Source organism: Notamacropus eugenii, chromosome 1 (assembly GCF_028372415.1).
Source record: "Notamacropus eugenii isolate mMacEug1 chromosome 1, mMacEug1.pri_v2, whole genome shotgun sequence".
Lineage (NCBI taxonomy): Eukaryota > Metazoa > Chordata > Mammalia > Diprotodontia > Macropodidae > Notamacropus > Notamacropus eugenii.
Genome location: NC_092872.1, coordinates 602,242,326 through 602,254,410, shown reverse-complemented (window position 1 = coordinate 602,254,410; position 12,085 = coordinate 602,242,326). Strand labels below are relative to the sequence as shown.

Genomic DNA, 12,085 nt, shown 5'->3' with positions numbered 1-12,085 from the left:
GTGAGGTTCCTCCTTTTCCCCTTTCTAGGTGACTGACCTCACATATTACACCTCTGTAAGCATGTTAAAGGGGGATGATTTTTGTGTTGTTTAGTTGTTTTTCAGTCAAGTCCAACTGTTCGTGACTTCATCTGGAGGTTTTCTTGGCAAAGATATGACAGTGGCTTGCCATTTCCTTCCACAGGTCATTTTACAGAAGGAACTGAGGCAAACAGGGTTAAGTGGTTTGCCCCAGGTTAGACAACTAGTAAGTGTCTGAGGCCAGATCTGAACCTGGGAAGATGAGTCTTCCTGATTCCAAGGCCAGTGCTCTATCCACTGCGCCACCTAGCGGCCCAAATGGGGATAACAATACTTTCAAAACCTACACTTCAAGGCTATGTACGGAGGGTCAAATTAGCTTTTGTTTCACCAATCATTTCTCTAGAGGACAGAATGAAGTGTGAAGTTGCATTTCTCTTCATTGTTACAGTAGTCAGCTAGGCAAATTAAGGACGGATTGATTAAATGCCCAGCTTTTAGCTAAATGAAATTTTTATTAGAGACCTAATACTTATTCTTATACCAATATATTCTGGCTCTGCCAGTTTCGTGATATGCAACAGAAAAGCAGCAATCATGAAAATTTGGCCAGGTGGTATATAGCATAATCTACTAACGATATAATTTCTATTTTTCTTTTTATCTTTACCTAGGTGCCCCATTCTTATGTTTTCAGATTTGTGGAGTTCGTAACAGGTGCTTTTAAAAGGTACAATTTTATTTGACAAATGCTTATTAGTAAGTATCTAGCATATGCTTTTATCTTCATAGAAAATCTAGGAGACAGAGTAGTGTTCTCATCTGTAAACAGGAGATAACAACCTAAAGGACTTGCTCATGTTAAACAACTAGTCAGTAGTAGAGTCGGGACCGGAGTTCCAAGTTTATTGGCTGTCAACAGAGAGTCCTTTCCTTTTTTGGACTAAGGTCACTCATTGGAACTCCCCTCCGACTTCCGTACATGGGCACAGCTCATTCATGAGGAATGAAATAAGCATTTATAGAGCACCTAGTATGTGCCAGGGCACTATACCAAGTGCTTTACAATTATCATCTCATTTGATCCTTACAACTACCCTGCGAGGCAAATGCTGTTATTACAGTCATCCTTACTTCACAGCTAAGAAAACTGAGGTTGGCAGAGGTTAAGTGATGTGCTCAGGGTTGTAGAGCCAACAAGTGTCTGAGGCCACATCTGAACCCCTGAACTTCCTGACTCTAAGTTCAGCACCTTCTCCACTGGGCCACCTGGATGCTTCTAACTTCTAAGAGTTGTTTTTACTGATGCTAATACAAAATCAATTAAACTGGACATTTAATGACTATACCTTTTAATGTCTATTCAGAGAGAAATCACTCATCAAGCACACAAAGAATTAAAGATGACAGTTGCAAACTTTTTTTATTTTGGGGAACACATAAAACACTTAGCTGTTTCAGGTATTTATGCGTACAGATGGTTTTCAGAAAATGATTGATGAGTACCTAAAAGGTGTTTTGGCAGAATAAGAACAGTGTCCCCTCCACCATAAACTGTAGGTAACCAATATATGGAGACAGCACCATGGAGGCAGTTTACAGTCGGATGCTTAGAAGAGATCACTGAGGTGCGTTAGTAGTTAACACTAGTAATAATAGTACCTAATGCCAGTAGTATCCGTACCTAAAATGCCACTGCATGTTAATAAATATCCTACAGTCTGTAATTTTGAGAAGAGTGGAAAGGAAATTCTGGGACCTTGAGTCCAGTTTCGGATGGAATAGAAAAATTTTCACAAATCCAGCGTTTGATGCTTCAAAACATTTCCCTTGGTCTCCCTATAGCACTGACACTGTTCCAGCTACCAACCCAGCTTGGCTGCAAACCTGGCTCAATGCAGCAATACATTCATTTGGACGAGGAAGACAATGCCCAGAGGAGGAGGAGGGATACTCAGAAAGTCTAAAAACTCAGTGATCCTTCAAGTAAAGAATTGTGGGAAAAAAAACCCAAAGTAAACACATTTATATTCATTAATACTCATAATTATGCTTATAATTTAGTTTCTTGTAGCCAGTGGCATATGAGATGAAGATGCAATTATTCCATTTTCTATGGTTCCCTGGAGACAGCATAAGTGTTTGCAATCACAGTGACAACTCTTCTGGTGAAGAAAGATTGGATCCAAAACCCAAACCTTGCTAGCATTTAGCAGGGCAGGTTTCTGGAAAAACTGATTTGAATATACATAAAGAAATAAACATTTTCAATCCTAAAGCTCATTGTAGACCACCCTTAGGATCAGTCTGTCCTACTGGGGCTTAATTTTCACTTTGTCAACTCAAAGGGAAGACAAAATCCACCAAGTTGTATGTTATCTCTTCGCCAACTTTTTCTCCTAGGAGTGAGTGAATGGAGAAGTTAAGGTCACTATGGAAGAAAGCAGGTAGGAACAGAAGTATGGGATGGAAATAACCCATGTGCCATGAGAGAGGGGCTTCACAGTATTAGAAATGCTGAAAAACAAGGGGATCTGTCAGTGTTGTCCTCCTTTTCACAACTTTCTGGCCAACTGTGAAGCAGGTTGTCATCTACTGACTGAAGAAAACTGGCCTAAACCTAGTTCACATCACTCTTCTGTCCACATAAAACTAGTGAGAGACAGAATAATCCTTTAAGTAAATGGAAAATGCCCAGGTTACTCATGCTCCTCTAAAAGAAGTCTGCTGTGCCATCAAGTGTGGGTTGTATGGACACTGAACAAGTTGTACACCTTCAAAATTGGACTAAAAATGCACTCTGGATGGAATAAAACAAAGCACGTTAACATCAACGTAGGTGTCCCAAGGGTTAGCTCTGAAAAGGCAACACAATGCACCAACAGAAACTGTTCAAAACATAAATAGTGAAGTCTTTGTTACAAAATCAAATCATAATAAATTAAGATCTAATTAACACAATTGGAAAACATTTACTCGGCTGTTCACCAAACTGTTTCCAAATGCCATTCAATAGAAGATGGAGTCACGTAAATTCCACAAAGGTGTCAGGTTCTCATGGAGACTGTAGCAACTCTTGTGGAAAAACTTAAAGAATAACATCACTGACCCCTCATTAAGGTGCTCAAGGGCTCTGCTCAAAAAGGCTTGGCAATGTTCTCTAAAAAAAAGGCTCACGTGAAGGTCTCAGGCACTATGAGACTTTGTTCTGTTGTCTGCTGAGTGAATCAATGTAGTGAAAAGTAGCTCCCAGAGCCCAACTGGTTTCGATGTCATCAATTTTCCGAGCCAGCTTAAAGAAAAATGAAAGAGAAAATGATTACGTTAAAGAGTGCGAATAAAGCTCATGTTTAGAAGAGTATGGTTAAAGGGCATATTAAAAGTGGAAAGAATGCTGGACTTGGCATCATGAAGACCCAGGTTCAAATTCCACTTCTGACACTTGCTGGCTGGCATGATCCTGGACAAATCATTGAATTGTTTTTAGTCTCAGTTTTCTCATTTGTAAAATGAGGGGTTTGGCCTTTTGAAGTCTCTTCCAGATCTAAACTGTTCCCTGGAATCTGCTAAAATAGGTTACATACAGGACAGTCACATCTGATTTTTACTAATCAATACATCCTAGCTGATATGGGATACTAGAAAGTCAGATATTCTAAAGTACGATTTGATCACATCGCTGTGTAGCTTATTCTTGTTTTCTTTTAAAAAACCACAACCAGTCCAACAAGTAAAAATTTAATTAAAAAAAGTTTATTCATCAAAAAGGTATGACTTTATTAAATTTTATTTACTCTTTCACATAAGAATCTATGTAAAATATATTAAACTACGCAGATGATGTGACCAGATCATTATGAAAGTACTCTTTTTGGTATGAACTCCTTGGAGTTCTTAACCCTTGGTATGGTGAGAATTTATTATTACTATAACATTTAAAAGTTCTTTTGAGTTCTTGTAGCTATTGTTTTTAAGTGAAATTTATGTTAATATCCTTTTCAAATTACCATAATAATTTCTAAAAGGAAATTTCATTGGAGATTTCTGTGGTAGGATTACAGCTCTTACAATTCTGCTGTAAAGCATTATAATGCTATTTTTGAGACTGTCAGGAGTACAAAAGTAGCACTCTTACCTTAAGCACTTTGGTTTTTGGAAACCCAAATTCTTGAAGTAGCAAACTAATATAGGTAAGGTCCATACAAATAAAAGCATTCTCTTGTGGGTTAACTTCCATGGTTCTACAAACTAGGGGGAATACAAAAGGGAAATCATGCTCCATTTCACAGCCAGTTTTGAAATAGTTAACTCAAGAATAGGAATTAGCTTATTTTTGTTGATATGCTAAATATGGAAAAAGCCATATCTTTCCCTTATCTTCTCTCTTTACTATGACTCTATACATGATTTTAAAAAGTCACTGTGAATACTTACATTACAAAAGCAACACAGAATAGCTCAGAATAATTCTCTGTGGCATTTCTGAGATCAACTACAAAAAATAGCCTCTTGGTGATTTCCTTCTATGAAGGGTTATTGATAAACAGAAAAAAAAGAATCAATAGCATATGACAGGAGCAAAAATCAACTTAAATGATTGAAAGTTTTTTTGGGAGGGGGGAGAGAGGACAATATTTAAACATCTGATTTTAAAATTAAGAATGGTAACATAAAATGTTAGCCAATTAAAAAGATATTTAAAATGCAGTTTCATTTCCGTGTTGCAGTTAGCTAAGGCCAAGATTGATAAAGGAAAGAGAAGGGAGGAAGGGAATGACTGAGGGGAAAGGGAACTGAGAAAAATGGAAAGACAGTCACAGAGAGGGATAGCCTGAGGGAACAAGAGTGAAGAAGGGATCGAAAGGGGCAGAAGAAATAGGGAAAAAAACAGGAGGGGAAAAAAGCCTTAGTAGGTTAAGTAATAGGTAAATCACTATCTTATTATGAAATCCAATTATATTGAAACTTCGAGCTTCTGAGAAAGAGTATTTTTATCACTTTTTTTTTGCTAATTATGATTATAATTCTATTCAGAGATCTTTAGTCTCCATAAGTTTCATGCTGAAGGAATTCTTAAGCTATGACATTCCTAATATTGTTATAAATTTGCTGGGGAGAAATTATTCTCTGGGTATAATCATACAAGTCATTCCCCAATTGATAAATGGTCAAAGGATATGAACAGGCAATTTTCAGAGGAAGAAATTAAAGCTATCTGTAATCATATGAAAAAATGCTCTAAATCACTATTGGTTAGAGAGATGCAAATCAAAACAACTCTGAGGTACCACATCACACCTATAAGATTGGCAAACATGACAGAACAAGAAAATGATAAATGCTGGAGAGGATGTGGGAGAGTTGGAACACTAATTCATTGTTGGTGGAGCTGCGAGCGCATCCAACCATTCTGGAGAGCAATTTGGAACTATGCCCAAAGGGCTACAAAAATGTGCATACCCTTTGACCCAGCAATATCGCTGCTAGGACTATATCCCCAAGAGATCATAAAAATGGGAAAGGGTCCCACATGTACAAAAATATTTATAGCAGCACTCTATGTAGTTGCCAAAAACTGGAAGTCAGGGGGATGTCCATCAATTGGGGAATGGCTGAATAAATTATGGTATATGAATGTAATGGAGTACTATTGTGCCATAAGAAATGATCAACAAGAAGACTTCAGAGAGGCCTGGAAGGACTTATATGACCTGATGCTGAGTGAAAGGAGCAGAACCAGGAGAACTTTATGCACAGCAACAACCACAGTGTGTGAGAGTTTTTTCTGGTAGACTTAGATTTTTGTAATAACACAAGAACTTCTGAAAAAAAAAAAAAATCCCAATGGTGGACCTCAAGGCAAAATGCCTTCCACATTCAGAGAGAGAAATATGGAAGTCACTCACATAATGTAGCAGATCATGTTTGTGTATGTGTATCTGTTTGTGTATCATGTTCTGATTTGTTATACGGATTCTTTCATTTATCTTAGTCTGACTACATAGCATGACTATAGTGAAAATATACTCAATAGGAAAGTATATGTAGAATCTATACAGAATTGTATGCAGTCGTGGGGAGGGAGGGAGGTAGTGGGGGGTGGGTGGTGAGGGATAAAATCGCAATTGTATGGCAGTGATTGTTAAACATTAAAAAAATAAAAAATAAAAAAAAAAAAAAGAAATTATTCTCTGGGCTGCATTGACAATGACATTGTTAAAATGGATAAAGCATGCCTTTGCCCTTTTCATTTCAATATGTTTATCAATAACTTGCAAACACAAAAACACATCAAATCTAGAGATGACAAAGCTAGGAAAAATAATTGATATTCTGGATGACAAAATCAGAATACAGGAAAATCTCAAAAAGATGGGCCAAACAGGTTTAAGAAACTGAATGAAAAATTATAGTACTGGGAAAACATGACTGGAATACTCATGGTGGAAAAGAAAAAGGCTTAGGGGTTTAAAGTGACATCAAGCTCAGTGGGATGGTCAAGAGTGAAGCTGGTTATTAAAAATGCTAATAAGTCTTAGGTCATATTAGAAGTACTGTGTTTGGAATATGAGAGGATAAATGTTCTTCTTTCAACTGATTATGTATTTTGAGTATTATGTTCAGGTCCAGTTGCTATACTTTATAGATTTCCTGTTGAGGTCATACAAAAGAAGCAAGCTGGACAGAGAGGGATCATTTTATGAGATAAATGGTGAAAAGAATTGAGGCTATTCAGTCTAAAAAAGAGAAGACCTGGTTGGGGGTAGAGGGAAGCAGCTTTATAGCTACATTCACATATCTGAAGGGCTGGGCTGTTGCCTGCTTCTTTATACTTCTAGGAGGCAAAACTACTAGGACTTACAGATGCAAATAAGAGGGAAGCGATTTTTGGTTCAATGTAAGAAAGAACATTTTAATAGAGGTGTCTAGAAAATGGTGCTTTGTGAGGTCCCTGAAAAGACTCAGGCATAAACTGTATGTCAAGCATGTTACCTAAAAGAGTGCTACAGGGCAATTTCTTCATGGAGTGCGTTGAATTTGAACACAGATAAGATTCCTACAAACTCCAAGATTCTATATTGTGTCCTGGAGGTCAGATGAAGTCCAGCCAAGGACTGGGTCAAATCATGGACAATTACACATGGGTTATTTTATACAATTCAAGATGATTGCTCTGGCTTTTCTTGGAAGCCAAAGAACGTTTAATTCAACACATATTGTTGAAAGTCTATTATGTGAAAGGTGTATTTCTTTAAGTGAATAAAATCTTAAGAAAAATAACATTTAACATTCTTCTGCGTAAGAGAGAATTTAAGCTTCTTGAGGGAAGGGCTGTTTCTTTTTTGCCTTAGTCTCACCAGAGTACAGCGTATACGTCAGAAGTTAATATTTGTTGAATTAAAATGCAATGAATTTTGGAGCACATACATGAATAATTTCAAAACTGCAGTTGCTGAAGTGAGCATTTGGAACCTACAAATTAGCGAAAGTAACATTTCTGACCCACGTACAACTAAATTCTGTGGCACATTAGGATGTATGAGATGGCAATCTCTTATCAACTGGCTACCACTTGTGTGCTTGTAAGAACAACAGCTTTTACACAAAATAATGATCATAAAATATCGCTGGAGCAAGTTGTGATAAGCAAAATTTATAACCAATCACTTCATATCTGACATTGGAGAGAACAATTCATTATTAGAAAGATGGTAGGGTCTAGTGGACAAAATCAAGAAATGAGAATCCAGAGTATTAATTCTGGCTATGGGGCTTCTTCTATGGACATGGAAACTGTCCTTTGGGGCCTACTTTCCCCACATGCAAAAGGTCTAACTTTACTTGCCATATTTTGCTGCAATTTCAAAGTCTTCAACTGTGAGATTGCCTCCTTTCTCCTTATCTGTAAGAAAAGAAAAATGCTAATTTTTACAAAGATTCTGGTCTAGGTCATCACACACAGGAACCTGTGATTTCATCAGCTAGCAGGGGTGGGGAACTTGTGGCCTTGAAGCAAGTTTTATAGAACAAATCCTTTCATTAAGGGGATTTGTTCTGTGAAGTTTGGATTCAAAGGGCCATACCTGAGGACCTAGAAGGCTACATGTGACTCTGAGGCTGCAGGTTGCCCACCCAAGCTAGGGAATACTCCTTATGGAAATTCCTTCTACCAATGCTGGACGTGATCTATGATTTAGCAAGTAAATCCCCTTTGGAGTCAGTCATCTGAGAGGCCATGCAACTTGCTGAGGGTTACACAGCTAGGGTCCCAGGCAGGTTTTGAAATCAGGTCTTCTTGGCTCCAAACCCAGCTACTCTAATCATTATACCATGCTGAGGATTATACAACAATGCTAAAGACTGCCCTGTAGAGCTGTAATATGACTTACCACTATGTTTTAAAAGTTCCATAAACCATTACTGTAATTAGCCTTGTCTAATCAAGCTGTTTTTAGGAAAGAGTGGCTCTGAAAACTGACTCTGAAGCAATTGGTGCTGTATTTATTTACTGATCATAATCTTTTCTTAATAGGACAGAGCTTCACGAAAGGTATGCATTCTCTGCAGAATCATAAAGGGGAAAGGGAAAGGAGGGGAAACATAGTCAAAGGACCTTGGAAGGTTCTTTGATTATGAAGGTGTCAGCCAAGAGAGGAAAATCACCAAGCAGATACTTCCTTGTTCTAAGGATCAAAACAATTCTAAATCTAGGTTTATAAAAAATTCTGAAGTTCAAGAAGCTTGTTCTTCAGCTGCGGAACTGATTTGGTGGTAGCCTCCTAGAATAATTTTTCTGAGTCTAAAAAACAAAGCCAGTAAACACAGTTGGCTATTCCTTTAAAGATCCTCCTTGGAACAGTAAGATCTCTTTCATGGTATTCAGCAGAATGAGAGCAGGCATTAAAAGCTTGATTCATTTCCCTTTGAGAGGTTCCCAAGAAGACTATAAGGTCTTATTCTGAGATCATCTGTCTGATTTTTTTAAACAATCTTATGTTTGGGTTTATGCCTTCAAATGACTTTTGTTATCTTTAAAAGAGACAACTTGAGAGGCTCGACACACAATCCAAAGATGACACTGTTTAAAATATTTTTGAAGCTACTCTTTGGGAAATGGCTTTGGAGCTTTTGACTTAGTTTTTTTTAATATGCTCAGTGGTGCTAACTAGATGATTTTGGAAATAATCCAGAGCTTATTCCAAGCTAAGTTTGGTGATCAAACAAAGTAATACCATTTTTGATTAAAAATAAATTGAGGTGTGACTCTCTTTGCATCTGCATGCACATACATACACATGTGTATTTATGTATACATGCAAGTATGTATATGCACAAGAGACACATGTATATGTGTACATGCACACATATACATTTTATCACACCTGTGATTTTTTTTTGGGGGGGGGGGGGGAGGTAGGGATTTACTGGTGAAGAATTTCCTGCAGATCATTATCTTCTCTACAAATCACTGTGATACAAAATTGGTTGGGGCACCAAGAACTTAAGTAACTTCTTGCCCAGGGTGAAATAAATTTTAAAACAAGATAAAAGGACATTGAGCTGGAAGAGGTCTTAGAGATTGTTTAGTCCCCAGACTCTTAACAGATGCCCCAACAGGTGTGTAAATTGATTTCAGGGAGTACATGAAATTGGATGGGAAAAAAAATTTAACTTTATTTCAGTGTTAATGGTTTCCTTTGCAATTTTTTGCATTTTACTTTATACATTTGAAAACATTATTCTGAGGAGTTCAGAGGCCTTACCAGATGGCCAAACGGGTCCATGATTCTAAAACTATTTTGAACAATGGTTACATCATTGAAATTAATTGTGTAGCTTGCCAAGGTGAGAACACTATTTTGGAATGGTAAATTCTGCTATACTTTTCCAGGGGGAAGGGGCAGTTTCATTATATTCTGGTACCCTGAAGGAACGAACTCAAACATGAATGTTTTGCTATGCTTGTTTTAGTATACATTTCCCAGGATATGAAAAACGAACAGATTAAAGGGCAAACGGTATGCGTTCCCTTTATGGCTATGTTATACGAACTGTAGTCTAGCCTGGAGTTTTATAACTTTTTTAGTTTGTGACACCTGTGAATTTGTTGGGATATGAACAAGGGAACATATTTTCTCTTCCTCAACTCCCAAGCCATCTGTCTACCCAAACTGCCAAAAACACTGTATAACCACAGAAATATGATCTAGTTGTCTTTCTTTTTCCACCATCACTTACCATGCCATACTTTAATCAACATGGTCAAAAACTAGCAAAGGGCACTGAATGCTGATACATACAGTGTTTAAAGTATTTTAAAGATTTTATACGTATTTCTGCTTTGGAAACTCTTACAACAACCTTGTGAGGTGGGCACAAAAACATCTTTATCTTCATTTTACAAATGAAAAATTCAAGGCTCTAAGAAGGTTCAGTAATTTGAGAAATGGCTACATAGCTGGATACAGGATTTGAATCCAGATCTTCATAACTCCAAGTCCAGCACCCTATCAACTATACTACAAGAAACACAGATCATCCTACCATCAAAAGAATCTTCAGGAAGAAGATGAAGCTAAATAAAAGAACAGCTCATAGGTTAACCATTCTTAGTGAGGTGAATAAAGAAAATGGTTGAAACATCTTATAATGGGACATTTTGTCAACCTGTGTTTCAGTGCTCCTGGTAACTTACAAAAAGACCACCAAGGAGATAACTGCATTTTACACCATAACATCTGATGCAGATGATAAAGAGGCAGAGACATTCTCCAAAGAATTCTATTTAAGACACTCCAAATTTTATACACACGCACACACACACACACACACACACACACACACACACACACACACACACACACACACACACACACGACCTCAATCCAAAAGTAAGAACAAAAGAGAGTGAAAATATGTTGACAAATATAGCTAAGGAGTAAGGAATTAGAGAGGCCAAAGACTTGCATGGTACACAGAAGTCTCACATGTCTATATATCATTAATCCTTTTTCTTTAAAGAAAAAATTCCTCAGACACTGGATATGTAAAACACTAAAAAAACACTAAATCACAAAAAAAGAAACAGACTATATTTTAAAAGAGGATGATGCATGACTAATGTGGGAGTTGTTTCTGAATCACCAGTTTGTGTACAGTCAGATCACTGACATGTTAGAACAAAACTCTAAATCACTAATTAAGCCAGAAGAGAAAAAATTAAAAAGATATAACATGCAATTAGATCTTTGACCTGCCTTATTTAAACAAACTCTCGATACCAGGAAATAGGAAGTGGATAGAAAAAATGATGTTAACACTAATTATAGCTTTTTCATAAAGATATATAATCAACTGTTATGAGGTCAAAAGTGCTTAAAGGTCTCAAGTCTACAAATATATGACTTACTTGGGAAGTAGAAAGGTATGGTAACTATGAGCAATACTGATCTGGAATATAAACTTGTTTTAAAAAGTTGTTCAGAGGAGGTTGTTTGGCATTATTGCCTCATATAAGAGTAAGGAGGACTACAGAGGAAAATTAGTTTAAAGGAAGTTTGGTAAACATACTGAGGGCATTTGAAGAAGAAACTGGAAGGAACATAACAAAGGGATGAGAATGGTAAATATTTTTACAACAAACTCTCTTCATCATTACAAACAGTGGAACCAACCACATTTGAAGAAAACAGCACTGGGCATGCTCATAAAGAAAGTGGAAATGGCCCTGAAGAAAAATGGGAGAGATCCATTTTAATTCTTCCATGCAACATGACTAATAAGATGAAAATGTATTCAATAGGAATGTATGTGTAGAACCTATATAAAACTGTATTCTGTATTGGGGAGGGAGTGGGGAGGGAGGGGAGGAGGGGAAAAAATCTAAGATATATAGAAGTCAATGGAGAACACTGAAAACAAATAAAATAATAATAAAAATAAAAATAAATAAAAACTAAAAAAAAATAATAAAAAAAAGAAAAATGGGAGAGGATGGTCTAGACTAGGAATATACAAAGAATGTCTGTGCTGGAAGTGACAGAATTTTGAGCGGACAAAGATC

The 12,085-nt window shown here is 36.9% G+C and overlaps 1 protein-coding gene across 8 annotated transcripts in view; it reads right to left on the bottom strand.

The window, feature by feature from the left end:
• Nucleotides 1–1,418: 1,418 nt before the first annotated feature.
• Nucleotides 1,419–12,085, bottom strand: part of ENTPD6 (ectonucleoside triphosphate diphosphohydrolase 6) — a 60,022-nt gene continuing 49,355 nt past the window's right edge. For 6 of the 8 annotated variants that reach the window (XM_072634639.1, XM_072634641.1, XM_072634644.1 and 3 more), the window contains 3 exons: nt 7,868–7,924; nt 4,157–4,269; nt 1,419–3,313 (listed from right to left, as the gene is read on the bottom strand). In XM_072634639.1, the coding sequence (XP_072490740.1) occupies nt 3,208–3,313; nt 4,157–4,269; nt 7,868–7,924 (276 nt within the window). In that variant the 3' untranslated portion in view covers nt 1,419–3,207. The remainder of the gene's footprint in view (nt 3,314–4,156; nt 4,270–7,867; nt 7,925–12,085) is intronic. The other 2 variants (XM_072634642.1, XM_072634645.1) reach the window with 1 other exon arrangement.